The sequence below is a fragment of the Erithacus rubecula genome, assembly GCF_903797595.1.
Source record: "Erithacus rubecula genome assembly, chromosome: 6".
Lineage (NCBI taxonomy): Eukaryota > Metazoa > Chordata > Aves > Passeriformes > Muscicapidae > Erithacus > Erithacus rubecula.
The window spans coordinates 55,666,882-55,686,923 of NC_136688.1; the positions used below are offsets into that span (position 1 = coordinate 55,666,882).

At 36.9% G+C, this 20,042-nt stretch overlaps 1 protein-coding gene across 3 annotated transcripts in view; it reads right to left on the reverse strand.

Annotated features, from left to right (window-relative positions):
• Positions 1-304: 304 nt before the first annotated feature.
• PPM1A (protein phosphatase, Mg2+/Mn2+ dependent 1A) overlaps positions 305-20,042 on the reverse strand; it is a 34,990-nt gene continuing 15,252 nt past the window's right edge. The window contains exons 3-6 of one of the 3 annotated variants that reach the window (XM_079309333.1): positions 18,267-18,384; positions 13,107-13,215; positions 10,480-10,537; positions 305-8,261 (exon numbers count right to left, since the gene is read on the reverse strand). In XM_079309333.1, the coding sequence (XP_079165459.1) occupies positions 8,214-8,261; positions 10,480-10,537; positions 13,107-13,215; positions 18,267-18,384 (333 nt within the window). In that variant the 3' untranslated portion in view covers positions 305-8,213. The remainder of the gene's footprint in view (positions 8,262-10,479; positions 10,538-13,106; positions 13,216-18,266; positions 18,385-20,042) is intronic. The other 2 variants (XM_079309334.1, XM_079309335.1) reach the window with 2 other exon arrangements.

A 20,042-nucleotide genomic window follows, 5' to 3' on the forward strand; every position in this document is an offset into this window, starting at 1 on the left:
GAGCATCCTAATCCATCCCTAGTTCTCTTGAAAGCCCCAGACCAGGCAGCCTCTGGGGAATGCTGGGGCTGAAGCCAAGCACATGCAGCTTTATCCTGGAATTTCAACATGAAAGGGAAAATCCAGCAAAAAGGAGGGAGTTTTATAATTGTAACTAATAGTGATCAAGATAAGCCCTCAGTATTTCATTTTAATCTAACTCCCTTGAGCCAGAAAACTGAAGGAGGCCTGGAAAGTTTGTAAATCAGGGACAATAAAAGAGATGTGAGGATGGTTTGTGTAGCATTGCACTCAAATACACACACACGATGTAATTGCCTGTTTTATTTAGTGGAATCACTTTTGTAGATTAGAAATATTTCCAATTCCCATTTCCTCCAATGCAATCCTCCACCATCGACAGGCATAATGCAGTTTGTTCAACTGATTCCAAACCAAAAAAACAAAACAAAAAAAAAAAAAAAAAAAAGGAAAAAACAAAAAGAAAAAAAGTACAATCTCAAAAGTTAAGTTAGAAACTAAGTTCACACATTTTCTTTGGGACCAGGAATCTGTACATAGTACAAAATATACATTTATTGAACTTTCTGTAAACACACAGTTTGAATTGTGTAAAACTGTAAATAGTGGGTGAACTACGTGGAGAATAATTTATTATATATTGTTATACATTCTACTTAAGGAAAATAGTTATGCTCTTGTATATTACTCTGTTAAATTTATAAATTCCATAATGAAGCTGTGTAATCTGCAAACATGCTTTTCAAGCTTAAATCTCTCCATTCGTAACACACATTTATACAGGTCATCAATGAAAAAAGTTACACTTTCCACAAAATAGATATAAAGAGGTCATGAATTTTCTAAAAAGACAGGCACAGCATGTCACTACAAACGAGACTCTTATGGTACAGTGTGGAGTCAATTCTGTGAGAAGACAGGTGAAAACTCTCTAATTCAGCATATTTGTACGTGGTCTTAGGAACAAGACAGATGCTAGAACCCAAAATCTCTGCTTATAAAGATTTATAAAATAGCCAGTCCTGGAAGTCAAAGCTCACACTTTTCAGATATCCAGCACACCCTGGCTGGGAGAACCTTGGCTTTTGTCTCCTATCAACTCACAAGTAATTGAGTTTTCCAAGCAGTGAAATACCTGGCACCATTTGCCAACAACATTTGCATAATTCAGCACTTACTCCAAAACCCAGATTCCTGGCACCACAGAGTTAGATCTGGTTAACAAACACAATTTAACTCTGGGTGCCCAAGGTCATCAGCAAGAACAGCTGGGAAACCCCAACTGCAGCTCCCAGGGGCTGCAGGGCATTAACCTGCACATGTGGGGTACCAGCACCCCAACACTGGGGACTCTGGTGTGCAATGCCCAGTTCCCAATGTAAGAGGCTGGAAATTCCAAATTGCAGCAGACTTCTCAGTCTGGTATCACTCAGCAAGAATAAAAAGTTCCCTTATGAACATTTTCAAAGATCCTTTCATAGAATGGTCCATAGAATGGTCTGGGTTGGAAGAGCCTTAAAGATCATCTAGTTCCAACCTTTCGGGAGTCCTTCACTGGACATGGACATAATTCTATGTAAATTCAGGACATTTATTCCTACATTTTCAGGATCTCATTGTCTTTCCATCTCAGATATGTCATTTTGGATTTCATTTATTTGCAGCTAAAAGCACGGCACCAAACATCAAATGTCTTAAACAGTGCTCTTCTGAGCTTTTAAAAGCAAAAACATTCTTAGACATTTAAAGAAATTATCTCAGATTAATCAAACATTTTGCTTTAACATTACCACTGTCTTTCCTTTGGCTTTGAAAAGCTTTTTCAAAACCTAAATTGAATAAAGATTACATTTGTTTTTCATTCCAAGAAAAGTGGGACAGTTAAGGCTCCAACAACATGTTCAAAATTTTTATTTTGTTGTGAGCAAAAGCTCCATCAATGTCAGCAGGATGTAAAGTTAAGTTTTTGCCTGATTTTCCCAAGTCCATCTGACTCTAATTTTCCCCTGTTGTGTGAACAATAATAATGTGATCCAGTCCAAAATCCCAACACTGAAAATGAAATCAACTACCCAGTATTTGCACTGCTCAGACTGGCTGGAATTCAGTAACAGCTGAAATGAAACTCTGGACCTTAATCTACAGCCATCAATAGAATAAAAGTATTGAATGGTTTAGGACCTGCCAGTCTGTTTTCTCATTTTTCTTAAAGCTATTTCTCAAAATAAATAACAATGGCAGCTCCTTCAATCCCAGAGGGCTCCTCACAATACACATGGGGAGTCCTGACCACCTGTAAAAGCCCCACAGTCCCACCAAGCTCCTCAGAGCCAACACTTCAAGGAAGTAAAAAGGAATTTCAGCTTTATTTCACTGTTACTGAGCAAGCTGAGAAGTGCAGAAGTTGTGCTACTAAAGGAAAATGGTACTGCCTGACACAGCACCCACACTACAGATAAATAGCTGGTTATATAGTAGTAAGGACCACTGGTTTTATTCTTCCCATTTTGGAAAAAAAAGGAAAAAAAAGAAAGCAGGTGCCTAGTGATATTTTAAAAAGCATTTGGGCAGGAATCAGTTCAAGCTATGTGTAAAAATCTGGCTATGCATAAATCACCCTAGAAATCTAACCTGCCATCCCACTTCTATCCAGGTTTTGACACCTTCAGATTTTCTTGGTTCTATAAAAGGCATTTTTGAAGTTCAACCCACTTTCCCAACTTTTGTGGTGCAAAAGTTAGAGGGTTTTGTGGTCATTGCATTTAAAGCAAGCCTCTTCCAAAACACTTTCCTAAGACAACATCATCACTCCTGTTCCCTTAGCCTGGAAGCAAAGACTTCAGAAGAATGTGTACAAGAGATTGGGAAAAGAAAAATCTGTTTTACTGCTACTCAAAAGGAACATCAAACAAAAACACAGAGAAAATGAGGAATATGCACAAAGCCTAAGTAACTACAGGTCAGCAGCTCTGACACAATCAGGAGATTAAAGCTCCAGACATTTTCTTCACAAATTAAGTAAATGGTAGAAATACTTGTCATTTTTCTAGAAACAAATTGTCAACGGGAGACAATATAAACTCAACTTTTAACGTGTCTATTTTTTTTTCTACTTGAATGCATTTAGTGGTCTATGACACTAAAGAGAACCTTCAAGTTTTCCTACAGCTTTCTGACCTCCTATGAACACGTGCCATAGCCCAGGTGGCTGCTACCTCATTTACAAAGCAATGTTATTGGCAAAATAAGGCCACAGAGTGCTTCAGATGTGCACACCTGGGTCTAGAGAAAGCTGCAGACTGTGCAAGCACTCCACAGAAAAAGCTCACAAAAGACTGGATTCTCTGATCAGTATTACAGACAGGACAGTCAAAATTATTTAGCCACAGAGTGATACTTTTAAATTCTGCTCCTTTTAAACAGCTTACAGCAGCAATCACATTCATTTTCTGTCCTACAGCATCCTGGAAATTCACATCTGGAGCCTCTTTTTCCCACTTAAGAGTCAAGAAACCCCTCCAGCCAGATGGAGAGTTGACACCCTGAACTGGGCTATAAAGGCTCAGGTGTGATCACCTCAGACACTGGTAGTTGTAATAAGGAGCCACACTCATTATCTAGGAGACATTATCTTCATATCTGGTGAAGCTTGGCACCAAGTAACAACTCATTTCTGTACATGATTGTCAGGTACAGCTCTGTAACTCTACAGTTCTGCTGTTTCTGAACCTATGCAAGGTACATCAGGTTTGTCTCAAACACTGTATTTGTCAAAGGATGAGGAAAAGGGCATCACCTTCCTAAAGGTTAGCCCCTTTCAGACATGGCCAGGTTTAAATACCAAGGAATTGAAATACACCAAGTCATTTATGCACAAAAGCAGCTCAAGAAGGTGCAGGTAGAGATGGAGGTGAACATCTTGGCATGATGAAATCCTGATGTACACATTGAACTAAGGTAAACTGTAACAACCATATCATTAACTTAATTGTGGCAGCCGGGCTGTCTCTCCCACAGCACACAGCTCCAAAACTCTAGAGAATGCTAACACAGAGAAAAGTTGGCATCACAGAACTTACAAGACATTGAGACCAAAGTTTGATGATTCCAGTTTAAAGAAATGTTTATCAAAGCAAAATGTTTGTCTTAAGTGTGGAAAGATCTGCAAAGGCTTCAATGCTCCCTATACAGGCCATCATTTATCTGGGTGTGGTTTCCCAAACTGCAGCAGGAGGGGTGGGGCAACCATTCCTTTGCTCTCAGTCCTGTCTCCCCACTCTCCATTTCTCCCTAGCACCAGCACCCCACAGCTGGATCAATTCACCCAGCTCTACAGGATAGGTTATTTTTCTTTCTCCTTAACTGCACACCCACTTAAGGACAAGCACTGGCACAAAAAAAAGGCAATAGGGGCAAACTAGGAGCAATGGTTTAGTCTTGGCATAAGATCATGAAACCACATCCTTAGCCCATAAACTACTGAAAATGGAATGCAATAGGAAGTGTCTCCTATCCGGGGTATAAAATTAAGGCGGGATTCTCATCAGGGAATCAAGTGAAGTGAAAACTGATCCCTAATTTTGTTAAATCATCTTGAGCTGAGCATAATGGCTCAGACATGAACCTATACTGTGACAGCACCAGCTTTGCAACAAACAATGAAATGGACACTGAAGTCAGTGTAAATTTGAAGAGATCAGTTTTGGCACCTGCAGGAACTCTCAAGGTAAGCACACCATGACTCATGTGCTGCTCAGTATTCAGCAGGCACCTCGCTGACACAACCTACGACTGCTGCAGCTCATTTAACAGCAGCTGATGGATTCCCTCCCTCCAATCTGACTCCAGCTCAAAGTTTAATGAATGATGGCCGTGCCTCAAGGTCATGGTGCTGCTGCTCCTGGGCCAGCTGAGAGCAAGCCCAGCTGAAAGGCTCAGGCTCTGTTTCTGCCCCAGCATGGGGACTCTACAGATACAAAGGATTTACAAAGCCTTGCAAACCTAGGATCCTACTTAATGTCACTGCATTTAGCTCATCCAACATGGGTTTAAAGCACATTTTAGAAGCCTCTGTCTTGAACATATTTTTCAATGCTGAATTAGCGAGAATTATTTGGAACAGTTGTCTATAAAGCAGTTTACAGGTATTCTCTCAGAAAGATCAGCGAAACATTTAATCTGACTAGAACAAAATTCACAGAAACTGTAGCCAGTGAAGCTGTCAAATGTAGAAGGAAAACAAAGTTGCATGGCATACGAAGCAAAGTAGCTTTACAAATGTCATTTCCTTTTAAAAACAAGCAAATCGGGACCATCCTATTTGAACATGTATTTAAAAATACATCTGTTAACATCACACAATTTTCATTTTTGTCACACAGGAATCTTTTTCCATGAGGGAAATAAATAGCACACAATATTTCAAAATAAAAATTGCTGCCTTGCCCCTGAGGTGCTAATGTTTTTAGCATTAAAAAAAAAAAAAAGTTTCTGGTGCAAGAAGGAGATGCACAAAGGTGCAAAAGTGCCTTTTTCTTTTCAGAGCAGTGAAAAAAGTACATCTTGCCTCTTTTCTAGGATGCTTTATACACTTAACTCGTTTATTCTGTAATCAAAGTCTGTATCTAAAATGGCAGTGTTTATGCATACATCACAATTCAGTGCTCTGAGTTCATCAAAAAGCTGAATGTAGGAAGGAGAGAGAAAGGCCTGAAACAGGCTTTCTGCCACTACCCTCAAACCTACTCACATCACCTGTAGCAACAGCACAATTATTTTCTTTCTAACCTTCAGGAGACCTCGTCAGAAGAGGCTTCAGAAATCTCCTTTGTCACTGAGACAGTTTAAGTGATTATGGTTTGAAGTATGGCTTTTCACACCACAGTTTTGCTTCTGATTTTTAAAGTTTAAAACTCAAAGGTTCCACAGTCCAGTTCAAGGTTTAGCAGTTTCCAAAACTAAACTTTAGTCTCTATGAAAAAAAAGGACAGAATTTGATCTGCCTAGTCCTAAATTAAGTTTAGCTTTTCACACTAATACGCCATGTATTATTAAATATGCTCGTTAATTAGGTGCCTGTGAAGCTATAACTTAACATCATTATAGTTTTGCACTCTACAACAAAATTAGACATTTTAAGCATTTATTCATAGGTAGGTAAGGAACTGGTTCTTTAAGCAAAAATTGCTATAAATTTATAAATACAAATAGTGCTTATGTTTTCTTCATTCATGCTTGAACAGATTACAAACTGAATACAATGAAGTTACGTTTAAGCACCCCACATAGACAAGAGGGATAAAATAAAAGTTTGCTGGTATATACTATACTTAGTTCCAAGACACTATAAGTTACTTTTTCACTGTTCAGTGTTCCCTAACTCTGCATTAGTTTTAAGGCTATATATACAAATATGTATATGTCAAAGTTAGGGAAAGACAAATATAGCAAAATGCATTGTACTACATTTTCCTATCAAAAAGTAATTATACACCAAGTTCTGATTCTGTTTAACTGCAGTAAATGTTACAATCTACTTGTTTTACTGATTTTCCTTTTGAGGAATCTGCCTACTAAATGAGTAAACTACATATTAAATACAATATTCTCAACCAAAAAGACAATACAAGGTGCACAAAACAGCAGTTTTGCAAACACGACTGACTTGAAAACTTAATTTTCGTATGCTCAATGGGAGAAAGCTAAGCTTAAATCAAATTAGTTTATTATCTTATAAAATTTTAAATTAGAATTTTAAACAACAAACAGTTAAATATTGTCAACATGCTATACCTCAAATCACAAGTACTGTTTAACCACTAGTCTCTCATTCTAAATAAGTGGATCAATTAAAAACACACACCATAAAATGTTAAAGATTGTCAGGCTTTAACAAATGTATTTTTATCAAACAGTAGGCAAATTCAAACCAATGCACATCTTCAGTAGGGAGGGGCAAAAAAAAAAAAAAAACCAACAAAACACAAAACAAACCCAACACCAAAAAAGCCTGAAAAAACCCACATTTGTAAAAAATAGGATAACAGATTAATCCCACATCATCCTCTAGCATATGGCTATGTCTTGGGCAATAATCAAAATCCTTCCCATTTTAAAAATGGGCTACCAATTAAGAAAAATATTCTTCCACAAGTAAAATATCATTTACAATGGCACTGACATTTTAAAAGGCAGGAAAAGAAGGAATTACACATTTATGGGTAAATGTCTCGTTTGTTAAATCAAGCTTTATTGATAAAATGGAATTCAGAGTACTTTTCTTGGAACAGCAGCAGACCCAGCCAATCAGGATTGTAAAAATGCTGCAGACTCCTACTTAATGTAGAAAGTTGTCTTCGTGCTCAGTGATTAGTAGGTTCAGCTATAGGTTAATGAAAAAAGAGGTGCAAAGAACCAAGGCATTCTAATCCCAAGATTGGTACATGTATGAACAGGATACTGTTAATAGGGCATGATTTAACTCCCACTGAACTCAAAATCACAAATCCCTTCCACTCAATGTGAGAGCAGGAGTGCATCCAAGAAAATGATATATGTTTGTTGAAGAATGTGCACTACTCCTAAGTTATTTTTCCACTGCCAAGTGAAATTCACACACTGTAATTTCTGGTAGGTTGCCCATGAGTTCAGCTTTCATATAAACCAAAAAGTTATCTTTAACAGTTTTGTGCACCTCTTGAGCACCTAGCTGGCTAGGCTGCTGCTCCTTGCAATCCAAAACCACAACATGATTTTTTAAAAGGGATATATATTGTTGCATCACACAAGCCAAAAACATTTCTTCTAACCTTTATAGTGATTTAAAGCGGTTCATAATTAAATATGAGCATTTTGTACAAAGACAATTGCACTTTACAAAAACAAAATCATACAACATAAATTGCTGGAGTCTGATTTACAACATGAATTTATGGTTTGAAATCACGTTTACAGAAGTCTGTTTTACAAAAAAGATCAGTTCCTGGGCTAGATGTCGTACTGCTGTAGTCACTCTCACCAACACATCATATTCCCCTCTTTAATTAAGGTTGAGGATGGATGTTAAGAAGGGTCACTGAGGTTGGGCTGCACTTTCATTTGCAGGATGAAACGTGAACTCCACAGCTAGATGAGCAGTTTTACCACATATCATCAGTTGAGGCAGAATCCTTAAAGAAAAAAGAAGGAACCCTTTAAAGTCTGGAGTGCCCATCCTTGCGGCAGTTTCTGGATAATCCAGACTGAAAAGGGTAAAGACTTCAATCATTTCAGGAGTCTGTTTGCTCTCTCCTTCACAAACAGCTTTGAAAAACTATTTAAACCCCACATATTCTTAATTAAAGAAACATTAGAATCAAGAAATTTCAAAATATGACTGTTTAATCAATCCTGAAAATAAGATCCTAGGAATGTTACTCAAAAGCATTTCCAGAGCCTTTCTAGCTATTTCCTGAGTAGCTCAAAGCAATACAAAATGGATACACTCAGCTCACAGGTGTGAGAAAAGAGCAGGATGTGCTCATGCCATGTGTTATCACCATTATCATTTTTTGTGTTCTCAGCCCTCCCTTGCTGCATGGAAGGATACAGATATCAACTGACACCCTGTTATAACTCAGAGCTATTTTAACACTTAATTTAAGGTTACAGAAGTGTAGTTGAGGAAATTGTAATTTTGGGTGGTAATAAAACTGCAAGGGGAAGAAAATAAATGCATATAATAAAAAAAATATATTGAAAGTAGAGACAAGTTGTGCTGCAAATAATTGCATGGCTGCACTACTTGGTATTCCAAACTATCCAATACCTGAGTGTCCCAAAAAATTCATTCAATTTAGGCCCACAGACAACAGCAGATTTTGTATAACTACCACAAGCCTGACAAATGTTTAACCACTTCCTGGTTTAACCAGTATTTAATTTTGCCAAGTGTTTTTTAATCAATTTGCCTTTGTGTCAGGCCTGTTTCCTTTTCCCTTGCTCTGTATCCATCTTTCTCTACCAGCCTCATCAGGTGGGCTCCCAGGTTAACCATGAGCAAGTGGGGCCACAGCTCTGCAGCTGAAGAGCTGAATCAGCAGCACAGGAATCAGAGCAAAGTGCTGCTGTGCATCACCTTTGGTGGTTTCAGCTCCTTTCCCCCTAAGCAATTAAGGGGCAGGATGGGTTTTTTACAACAGCACATCCTGGTGCTTCCACTGCTACACCTCCCCATCATTACTGAGGCTGCAGGAGGTAGAAATATTACTCCTCTTCAAAAGCACTGCCTTAGTGACTCCTTGGAGAGGAAAGAGGTTAATTAAGTCTCCAGCAAAGCCACACATGATAATTTCTTAGCACTGAAGTTCTGCACCCTTCATTCAAACTTGCACACAGAATCCATTACAAACCAGAGAGGAACAGTTGGCACGGAGGTGTAGTTAAAAAAACACAAACTGAAATTGCCCTTTGCAAAAGTACCACCTCCAGCTTTTCCTTCAAGACCAGAAGTAGCAAAGGAGAGCAATTATATGAAAGAGCAAAATGGTTGTTTTAAGAATGAAGAATAAAAGCAGCATGAGTAAAAATGCAGGAGCTGCTTGCCAACTATTCCATATGCAAATTTCTGTATCCCAGTTGCCAGCATTAACAAAAAGTTTATGTATTGTACATTTGTACAAAAGCAACATACTACAGAATATATTTTGAAGGTAAAGCATCCTCTTTCAGCCCCTATTCAGGAATTTTTATGCTAAAAATAGAACAAGGGTTGCCAAATAAAACTAGTGCACAGTTGTAAAGCCAACGCACAATCTTGATGTCTGGCTGCATTTCACTTGTGTCACATCCAAGCATGTAAGTAATTTCTGCTAATAAAGGATCAGTTTAACTGCTCTATGAGATACTGCATTTTCAGTGACAGAATGTTGTTTCTGGTGATCAAACTGCCACTGGAATCATGTTCATGTTCACTGCTTGGTTTTTCTTCCTCCCATCCTGACAGTGGATTTATGTCTCTCTCAGCACTGACATACAAGAACCCAAAGTGTTTGCTTGCTGTAAGATGCTCTATGCTTCAGAATAAAAGTGTTTACACAGTCCATTTGGTAAACTAATATATTCTTAACACATTCCTTTAACCTTTAGATTTTCCTTCTTGATATTTAGGGAAAAATGTCTCCTATAAAGAAGGGGGAAAAAGTCCTCATGACTCTTTCCACCATTTGGCAGCACTTGGAAACCCAAGCAGGATTGAAATAATGAAATTCCAGAGAACAAATGAATCCACCCTACTGGAGTTTTGAGATGATGATCAGCACAAGGCAGCAGAAAACAATTACAAAGAACAGTCCAAAGAGCACAACAGTGTTTTTTCTTTCTTGGGGGAAGGATCTTTAACAGAAATTTGCAATATCTTTACAGAACAGCTAAAATAATTGGGGTGGGGTGGAAAGAGAATGGAAGAGAAAAGATACTTACAGCATCATCATTCCTGTAGGGATTCAGTCTGTTATACACAGCTTCAATCACACTCCGTCTAGAGCAAAAACAAACAAAAAACCCACAAGATTTTAAGGCTGTGTTCTTTTTTTTTTCCCCCCCAAATAAAATTGACAATTTTTATTTAAACGCAAACTTTAGAAGATTCCAAATTCACAGAACCATGTTTACTGCAAGTTAGCACTGTCCTTAAACATTCCATATCCTGTAAAACCTTTAGAATGAAGACAAACAAGGCTGAATCTCCCTCAGAGTTCAGCAGGAGAAGAGCACAAACTGACAGTCAGGTCCTCACTTTGAAAAAGGGCAGCAGAAATCCCACTGGACATTGAATGTCCTGGTCATTTGTGTGCCCAAAAACCACTGCAGCAGTGCCTCATGTATTATGGTATGTATTATGTGCTACTTCCATAGGGGAACAGTGATGTGTTATCTTTTGGACACACAAAAATTACATTCTGAAGTCCATTTTTGTTTGTATTACATCCTAAAATGTACTTTCCATGTGCAAACATGAAAAATGTAGTTCTAGAACAGTATTCTTCGAGAATGTGCCCAATACTCTCCTGCAATTTTTCTTAAAAAAAACCAAAAAAAACCCCAAAATTGCAGTTTTGTGTATTGCATCTTCAGGCTGAGATAAATCTTGTCTGGTAAAAAAAAGAAATCAAAAAATTAATTCAAGCATTTTGACAGTTACCTCTTTTTTAAAAGGCCCATGCTTAGCATATTTAAGATAGCTTAAAATTAACCTTCACCTCTAGGATTCTTGACTTTTTCTAATACTGATAGAAAATTGATAAGAAATAGATCGATAAAATATGAATACAACATTTGCAATCAACATGCAAATGAGCAGCATGACTTTTCTATATTTCTTTTAACATAGGGTGAAAAACTGAGAGTCAAAAAACCCCTTGAAAACTGGTAACAAAAAAAAAAGCCCTAAACAACAAAACACAGCCCAATGTGAGGCTGAAGAAAAGAGCTGCCTTTGTCTTTCTCATATGTAAGAAAAAAACTTTGGAGGGAGAACAGTAATGAAAGAGGGGAGTAAAAAACCAGAAATTACAGATTGGACTTTAAATGCAATTTTCTTTTGGATCCCCTTCTGCAGAACCCAGTAAGATGAAGTAGCAGACGGTGATACAAAACAAACTTCAAAGAACAACCTTTAAACTGATGAATGCATGCAGAGCAATCACAAAGGAGTGCAAGAGAAGAAAAAAAGCAGATGACAAGCTTTGTAATCATCCTGCAACACTGAAGAGTCAGGAACTACCATGTATAAACATTATAATGAATGATTATAGGGCATGAAAGAAGAGGCTGGATTTAAAGCAATGAAATCAAACAATTACACACAAAGTACATTGCATATATGGATTGGAAGGTCTCCCATATCTTTCAAGAAATAGGTATCTTTGATTCTAAATACAGGCAGGTTTCTTGGAAAGCATTATTTTCCTACCAAATTGGCAATAGTGCTTTAAGTTACATCAACAGCCAATTAAATCAATATTTCTCTAAGTCCCTACTCAAAGCATCACTGAGACACAAAATCCCACTGAAGTCACATCACTTCAGAATTTCTTCACAACCATGATGCTATTTCTAGCCAAAGAAGATTAAGAAAAATCAATTTGTATGCTGCATTTCATGAGTAACTGACTCACTCATACTTCAACACTACAGCAGCCCATCCCAAATAGATGCTATTATACTTTAAACTGCCATCTCTCCTTCTCCTAGTCAAACAGTTCCTAGAGGAACAACATTGTTTTCTAGAAGCCATCTTTACAGTTATAATTTTATAATTTATTCAATTTATTAATTTATAATTTATTCAATTCCTGATGTTTTGGTGTAACAATACAAAGATCACTGAAAGGCCAAAAATACTCTGTATCATATGTGCCCAATGCATTTTTAACACAGCACAGGCCCATGAAGAATCTTTTGAACCAAAAAGCACTTGCTTTGGGGTGTGAACCAGCAGAGCTTCCTTAAAGACTGAATGTTTGAGAAACTACAGAGCATCACCACTGAACCCTGCAAGGACAAAGTCAGCTATATAAAGCTACAAATTTAACTTCCCACTTTTCCTTTTTGATAGACTTCTATCTCACTTTCAGATTTGTCACAAGCAGAGAGGAACAAAAGCAAATTTTTAAGCAATTACAACATGGCTACAGACAAGAAAAGAAAGCTGCCAAGCAAAACATTTTAAGCATATCACTTCTTGTTGAAGTGTATAACACTTCAATCCAAGTAATTAAAGTCAGGGCATTATTTTCACATGTTCAAATGTAAATCCCCCCAGCCCAGTTAATTACATAAAACAGACACTCAGGCCACCCTTAAAAACCCCTCATTCCTTCCCAAACTACCATTTGACATTTAATTTTTGCAATGCTTCATAATCAACTCCATTCTTAGGCTTGTCCTTTTCATCCAGAACAACTGAGTAATAAAAACTGGAGAACAGATCATCAACCTTTTGTCCTGTGCCCTTCCTCCCTCCCTGCCCCCCAACTTTTAAGAGTGGCCTTGCAGTTGAAATGTGATTTCAATCAAACCCCACAGGTACACTGGTGTGAACTCACTTGCTTGCCAACTCCCCCCCCGGCGGGAGGTTTGGGATGCTCTCAGTTGCTAACGTACGCATCACGTGGACTAAGTCTGGCACTCCTTCACCCTGCTTCTTTATGATCTCTGGGAATCAGAAGTACTTTTTTTGTAAGTGCAGTCCAAATTTAACTTCAAAAAAGATTGAAACACTCAGTTTTATAAAAAGGCAGCTTAACATTAAAAGAAAAAAATGAAAGCGACAGACCGTACTCAACATGGTAATTGTTAACTTTGGTTCCATAAGGAAAAACCTGTAACAGATTTGACACAGATTTACTGCTGTTAAACATGCTGACTTGGTTTTAGAAATACACAGCTACCTAGTAACAGGAAAAAAAAAAAAATCTTTAATGGCTTTCCTGCTATACATTAGATAGAAGATGTAATATCTTCCCACAGTATGCCCAAGGCGTGGGGCAGATATTAACATCAACTTTATGGCTGCAACACAAGGTAAGTTATTATTGCCATCACAGAAAATAATAATATTTTCAAGAAATAAAAGGTTACACATGTCAGAAGTAATTCCCATGGCTGTATGTGTATTAACCAATACTTGTACCTCACTGCATTACAGCAACACACAAATTTGAAGAATTATTACACACAAATTAAAAGCCAGGGATATCATATCTAATTGACATTTTCATCCTCAACTCAGGAGATACTTAAATTCAGGGCAGAAACTTAAAGCTGATCCACTCCAGCTTCTGGGTAAAGAGAATATGTATTATAGCCACAACCACATTTGTCAAGGCATTCATTCTTTAACTTTATTCTTAGCCCTGGTTGGTTTGGGTTTTTTGTTTTGGTTTTTTTGGTGTTTGCTTTTTTCACTTTTCTCCTCAAGCCAAAAGCACACAATTTTATTTGAATTCAAGACATTTCAGACCATACCAATCCTGAAGAGTCACTCTTTACACAGCAATTTTATGAAGTTTATAGAACAAGAACATTTTTAAAAATGCACCTCACTCACTTGTCTGTAAGCATGAGCTCTCAGAAATTGCAAAACACATGAATTTTTAAGACCTGGTGCTGTTCATCTTCAAGTGAATACTGCAACATGTGTACAATAATGTGTACATATGTGCACATCTACACATGCATGTATGTACATGCACACTACTCTTCATGTAATAAAGCATTTACACAGTTTGAAAGTAGCTGGAATTCATTAGTACCTCTTTTGAAAAACACTCAAGCATTCAGATTTTGCCCTAAATTCCAGAAGAATATACCAAGTTTCCATTTGATAAATTGTGACATAAGGCACATTGAAAGATCTTAAAACCAACATGTAACCAGTCCTTTTTAGTTAAAACAAAACCAAACCTAAAAAACAACAATTGTGAATTACTATTTATGTATGTAATGGTTTTTCAGGGCTGTGTGTGTTTACAAAAACCATCAGCTCTGTTTTGCAGTCAGGCTGTGTAAATTATTTGCAAGGTATAGTGGAAACACTGCCTAGTCCTCAACCAGCATCAAACTCTGCAGCACAAAGCTTTAAACTGTTTACTTCAAAACCTAAATTTTAAATGCATGACACAGCACACCAGAGACACCTCAAAAACTTGCCATTTCCTCAAAATCTACAAAGTTCATTTTACCATCTAGTATTTAGCAAAGAAATAATCTATGAATCTTAAATCTGAATAAGAAGCCAAGATCTCAGATTTGGTTTGCCAAGTTCCTTTATTGTGCAATTTTGAACATCTAGAATATGCTACATTGTGCTAGTGCTAAAGTTCTGCTATACAAAAATAAGGAATTTATAGTTGACCTATACTACACAGTTTCACAACCTGTAACTGCAGTACATTTAACATACAGTCTCCACTAAATGAATACATTTATATTTTGATAAAACTATAGATACAGACTGAATGAACACTGAAGACACAACAAATGGAGTCGGTCTGCTAGCTGTGTTTAATTTATTGGAATTATCTTGTTTCAATACACCTTCAACCCTCCCACCAGCCTTTAATTTACTTTTAAACCTTCTACACATTTTCATGGTATCAAGTACTGGAAAAATGTACTTACAAGCCTAAAATAAAGGATTCAAAAAAGGATTCCATACAAAGTTTAAGAAAAGGCCAGAACTTTGTTTTTCTGAAAATTAAGGATATATATATATATATATATATATAAAATATAACAGCTAACTTAAAATTATTTCTCTCTACATAAGTATAAATATTTCAGAGATTATCTATTATGGAATGGTTTTATGTAAAAAAAAAAAAAAAAAAAAAAAAAAAAAAAAAAAAAACCAGAAAAAAAAAGGCTTAGACAAGTTTCTTTTTAGAGTCAACACATCAATAACACGTATTAGTGCAAATAATAGCAACACATTTTGGAATGACTGATTACTTCTACCATGAAGTTCACATGATACTTTAGGAGTAACATTGATTTATTGCAAGTAATGGCACAAAGATGCTTCTCCACACTTGCTGCTTCTTCCATTATTTGTTGCAGCTACAAATCTGGACCACCAACACATCAGGAGAGTTTTAAGTGACATGGTGAGTGGAAAAAATTCTACATTTTTAGAAATCAGAATCATCTCTCCTTATTCAAAATGACCAGCACAATTAAATCCTATTTCAGCCTTAAAATTTGCACTAGTTTTTAACAGTATAAAGGTATATTCTGGGCTGAGGGAATAAAAATACAACCAGAAAAAAAAAAAAAAGTAAATTAGAAAGGATCGACTCTCATTATTTGCTGGACTTCACTGAGTACTGAAGTGCATAAAAATATGTAATATGCATTTTGAGCAAGTTTCCATTTTAATGAATTTTAAATTTAAATTGATATTACAGATTAGTAAAATCATTCTAAAAGTAATCCATATATTTTTTAGTTCCTTCAGCCAAAAATCAGGCTTTTAAAGTTAAGCACTGCCACACTTATAGTATCCTAAGACAAGAGAAAGATTATTCACTGTAGTGTATAAAGTTTCAGATGCTGCAGCAGTTCTACCTTACTAGTCAATAAGGCATTATCATTTACTTCAGAAACAATGCAATGGCACAGGAATTCAGTTAAATATAATGAAGCTATCAGCTCCTGTTCTTGAAATTCTGCCTTAGTTCAGGCCTTTCAACTTTCCTCATTCATAAGTCCTAAAAGGCCAAATTCTGCAAACTGCTGATACAAATCACTGCTGGGTTGAGTAGTGTTTACTAAATATTCATTAATTTAAATAATATTTTTGTGCAACACTAGACAAAATATTGAGGATAACTCTAAACATTAAACAAAGACCTTTGAGAGGAAGTACAATATATTTCCTCACGTTGTTCAGACATCATCCCATTAAATTAGTATTAAAGTGCTTTATAACTACATACAGAATCCTTCTGAATCTATGCAATCACCACACTTTGCTCATTCCTGCAAATTTCCTATTTGTATAAATGCAAAGTACCAGCAGTCAAATTCCTTGTATGTACCATAATCTCATGCAGGTCCAGTGTTTAGGCCCTTCCTTTATAAAATGAAGCAGCTGTACAAAAATGCCAGTTTTCCCCACTCTAATATTCCTGGGGTATGATGAGGCCAGCAGAAGATGCAGCCTTGGCTTCATCATATTTTCATATTCCAGGTCACAGGTTTGTCTGAACTCAGACACACTATCTAAGATAAGAAGGCAGTACTTGCCCAGATGAGGAGAGTTATCACCCTGTGAATCACTGTGTGAATGTACAGCACACTTGTTCTTCACCAGATCTGTGGGTGGGCACACACAGTGAGCTCCACACAGCCTGCTGCAAACCTGCTGCCTGCTCTGCACAGGGGGAGCCATCTGACACTTCCCTCCTGCAGTGTGATATTCCTGCCTGGGATATTCCTGCCATGCTGTCAGGGACATTCACACCACGCTGACTGTGCACCAACCTCTCCTCTCAGGCAAGTGTGCAGAGTAAAGCACAGAAAAGTCTGCCTGGGCATTTGTTCAGCAGCAGAACAGATGCAGTTTGCAGAGACCTGGTGAACAAGGCCTGAGAAAAATGTGGCACTTTCTGCACGAGCACCTACACAGGTTGTAAGTGCTTTAAAAACTGCACATGGGTTTGTCTGAGTCCACAATTCCCATGCAGGCAAGTTCTCTGTGAAATTTCTGGAGCTGCACTCTGTTACCTTCATGCAAGTTAAGGAGGAAAAAAGCACATCATGTACTCTTCTAACTTACTAATCACTGCTACCATAGTTGTGGAGAACTCTGCCTATCGTGCCCTGTGTGCTATTAAGGATTCTGAGAGTAGACACACACATAACTAGACTTGTAACATATAGGAGTCCACTTCAAAAATAGACTTAACCTATGCAAATAATGCATACAGCATGTCTTAAATTTCAGAAGCAAACTCCAAGCTGTAGTTGGTTTTAAATATCAAAAGGCACTATAAATGCAGTTTTAATCAGAAACTATTTGATTGATTTCAAGCATCATTTTTATGTAATCCAAAAGCCCCAGACTCCCAGTTTCAATTTAAAGTTTAAGAGCTCTTGAAATACAAATTTAAAGAAAAATTTGTAAGCTACTATCAGAGTAAGATGAGTTCCCAGGTTTTGTTTTTCATGATTGTTTAAAGATTAGTTTTGACAAATTTCTGATGTACTTTCAAGTAAGTAAATATGTAAGCAGGTGCTTAAAGATTAAAGTAATCAAGTTATAACCCTACTATTACTTGATAATAAAATATTACAGCTAACTGATTTGTACTTAACTATATGGAAAAATGGCACTCAAATTACCATCTTCACAGACACTTTGTAAGATATTGTGATTATTTCATTTAACTCCATGTAGCAGGGTCCAGGATTCACTGGTCTGAAGCTAGCTAGTGCTGTCAACAGACTCAGGAACAACACTGACCACAAATGAATTCTCTGCCATCCTGAATAATTTTCAGGGTTACAAGCTGCTGCATTTTCATAGCAGAACTTTTTTAGGACATATATGAGTGCCTTTTGCAGAGGTACACAGGATGGCCAATGGCACTTGAAGGTCTACTAAGAAGCCTGCATGTGTTAAGGGTTTAATTGCTGGAAGGGGAAGGGGGCCAGGGGTCTGTTTAGAAACAAAGTTACTTATTTTTTTTTAAATGATCCACCTTCTACTCTGCTTTCCAGGTACTTGTCCAATTCTGCCTCTCTTTTCACCGCCTCTGGTGATACCTTTGGTGCATTCGGAAAACAGATCAATATCACACTCATGTTGTCTCGACTTCCCTGGTGGAAAAGAAAAAATGATTTGAGAAATGTATACACACCAGGCTAAACACACATCAAAGCATTTTAAACACAGAAATTCACAAATCACATGGTATCAGAATCCAACTTTCACTATTATGGATTAATATGATCATTAATCTCCCTGTACCCCTTACAGAATTCCAGGTCCATTCATTCAGTACAACTCTCAAGTCATTGTTTTTTCCTCTTTTATGGTCTGAAGACTGCATGGAGCCTGTTACAGACACCTCATTGTCATCTAAAAACTGACATTAGTAATGAGTGATAAATAATTACAAAGTTGTGTTCCATCTTGTTTTAAGTACCATCCAAGCATTTGGAAAAAACAGCTGAATGGGTGAACAAAACCATTGCTGCTCAAAAGCATTAATCAGGAAGGTGCTGAATTCAGACAGTGCTTCCACCAAAAATCACAGCTATTGGATATTTTTCTTCTCCTTTTCATTTAAAACAAGAAAAGTTGCAAGTGAGAGAATTTGTTAGAAAACCAGCTGTAAGGTACCCAGGCCTTTGCAAAAAATGTTTACATTTAAAACCACAAAAAAAAGGAACCCCAATACTTGAATATTTAAAAATACAAACACATTCTGCTTATGCAAAGTAACTGTTTGGTTTACTTTCAATACCCCTGTGCTTTGGCTACAAACATGAATCCATAGGCTTAACTTTCAACACTAATTAACTCCATTGATATGAGCAAGATCAAGAACAAGCCAGTGTGCAGAACAGTGTATGGGTATGGGGAGGTGCTGACAGTTGGCTCCTGCAAAGGTTACAGCATCCACAAGCCACTGTTCCTTTCCTGGTATTTGTTTTTAGGACTGCCAAACAAAAAAAAAAAGTAAATAAAAATATAACCATTATCAATTTGCCAAGGTATTGGAAAGCAATGACAATTTTCCAGATGGGAAACAATGATTTTGTTAGCCATGTGGGAAGAATAGGGATGTTTATCTTTATAAAAATGTTGGCTTTTTTACTCTCTCCAGTTTGCCTTTGCAAAGTAAGTATCAAGCTATGAAACTCAGTAACTGCATCACATTGCAACTTATTAATACAAAGTAGAAGTTAATGCAGACAAAGTTACATAGTTTTGTTAAACCTAACAGTCTCATCTTCTACTTGAGCTGTATCGCACAACAAAATATAAAAGTGAATTAAAAATACAGTAATTAAACCAAAATAAAAACTAACTTAGGAAGCCAGATCTTCAAAATATGAAGTCAAGGTTCATTGATTCTGCATTTATCTTGATGTAAATATGACAGGAATGTTACTACTATGTGCCCAAGAAAGCAAGGGAACATGAGGAAGGGAAAAAATACTCTCTAGCCTGATTAACTCTTAAGAGTTAAGGTTTTGCAAAGTATGCTATGAAACAGAAAGGGGCAGTTATTGTCTTTAGCTTGCCCATAAATTCTCATCAGCTTCTACTTTTCCACTGATCACAGTGTATCTGTACATGATTATAACCTCATAATTAACCAAAACCACCCAGAAAAACATTATTTCTGTTGTGTATTCCTTCCCCTTCTGTCACCATTTTTGTAGGAAACATGGTCATCACTGTCAAAGTCACATTACCATAAACCATTGCATATTTATAGACTGGAAGAAAAGTTAATAATAACTTG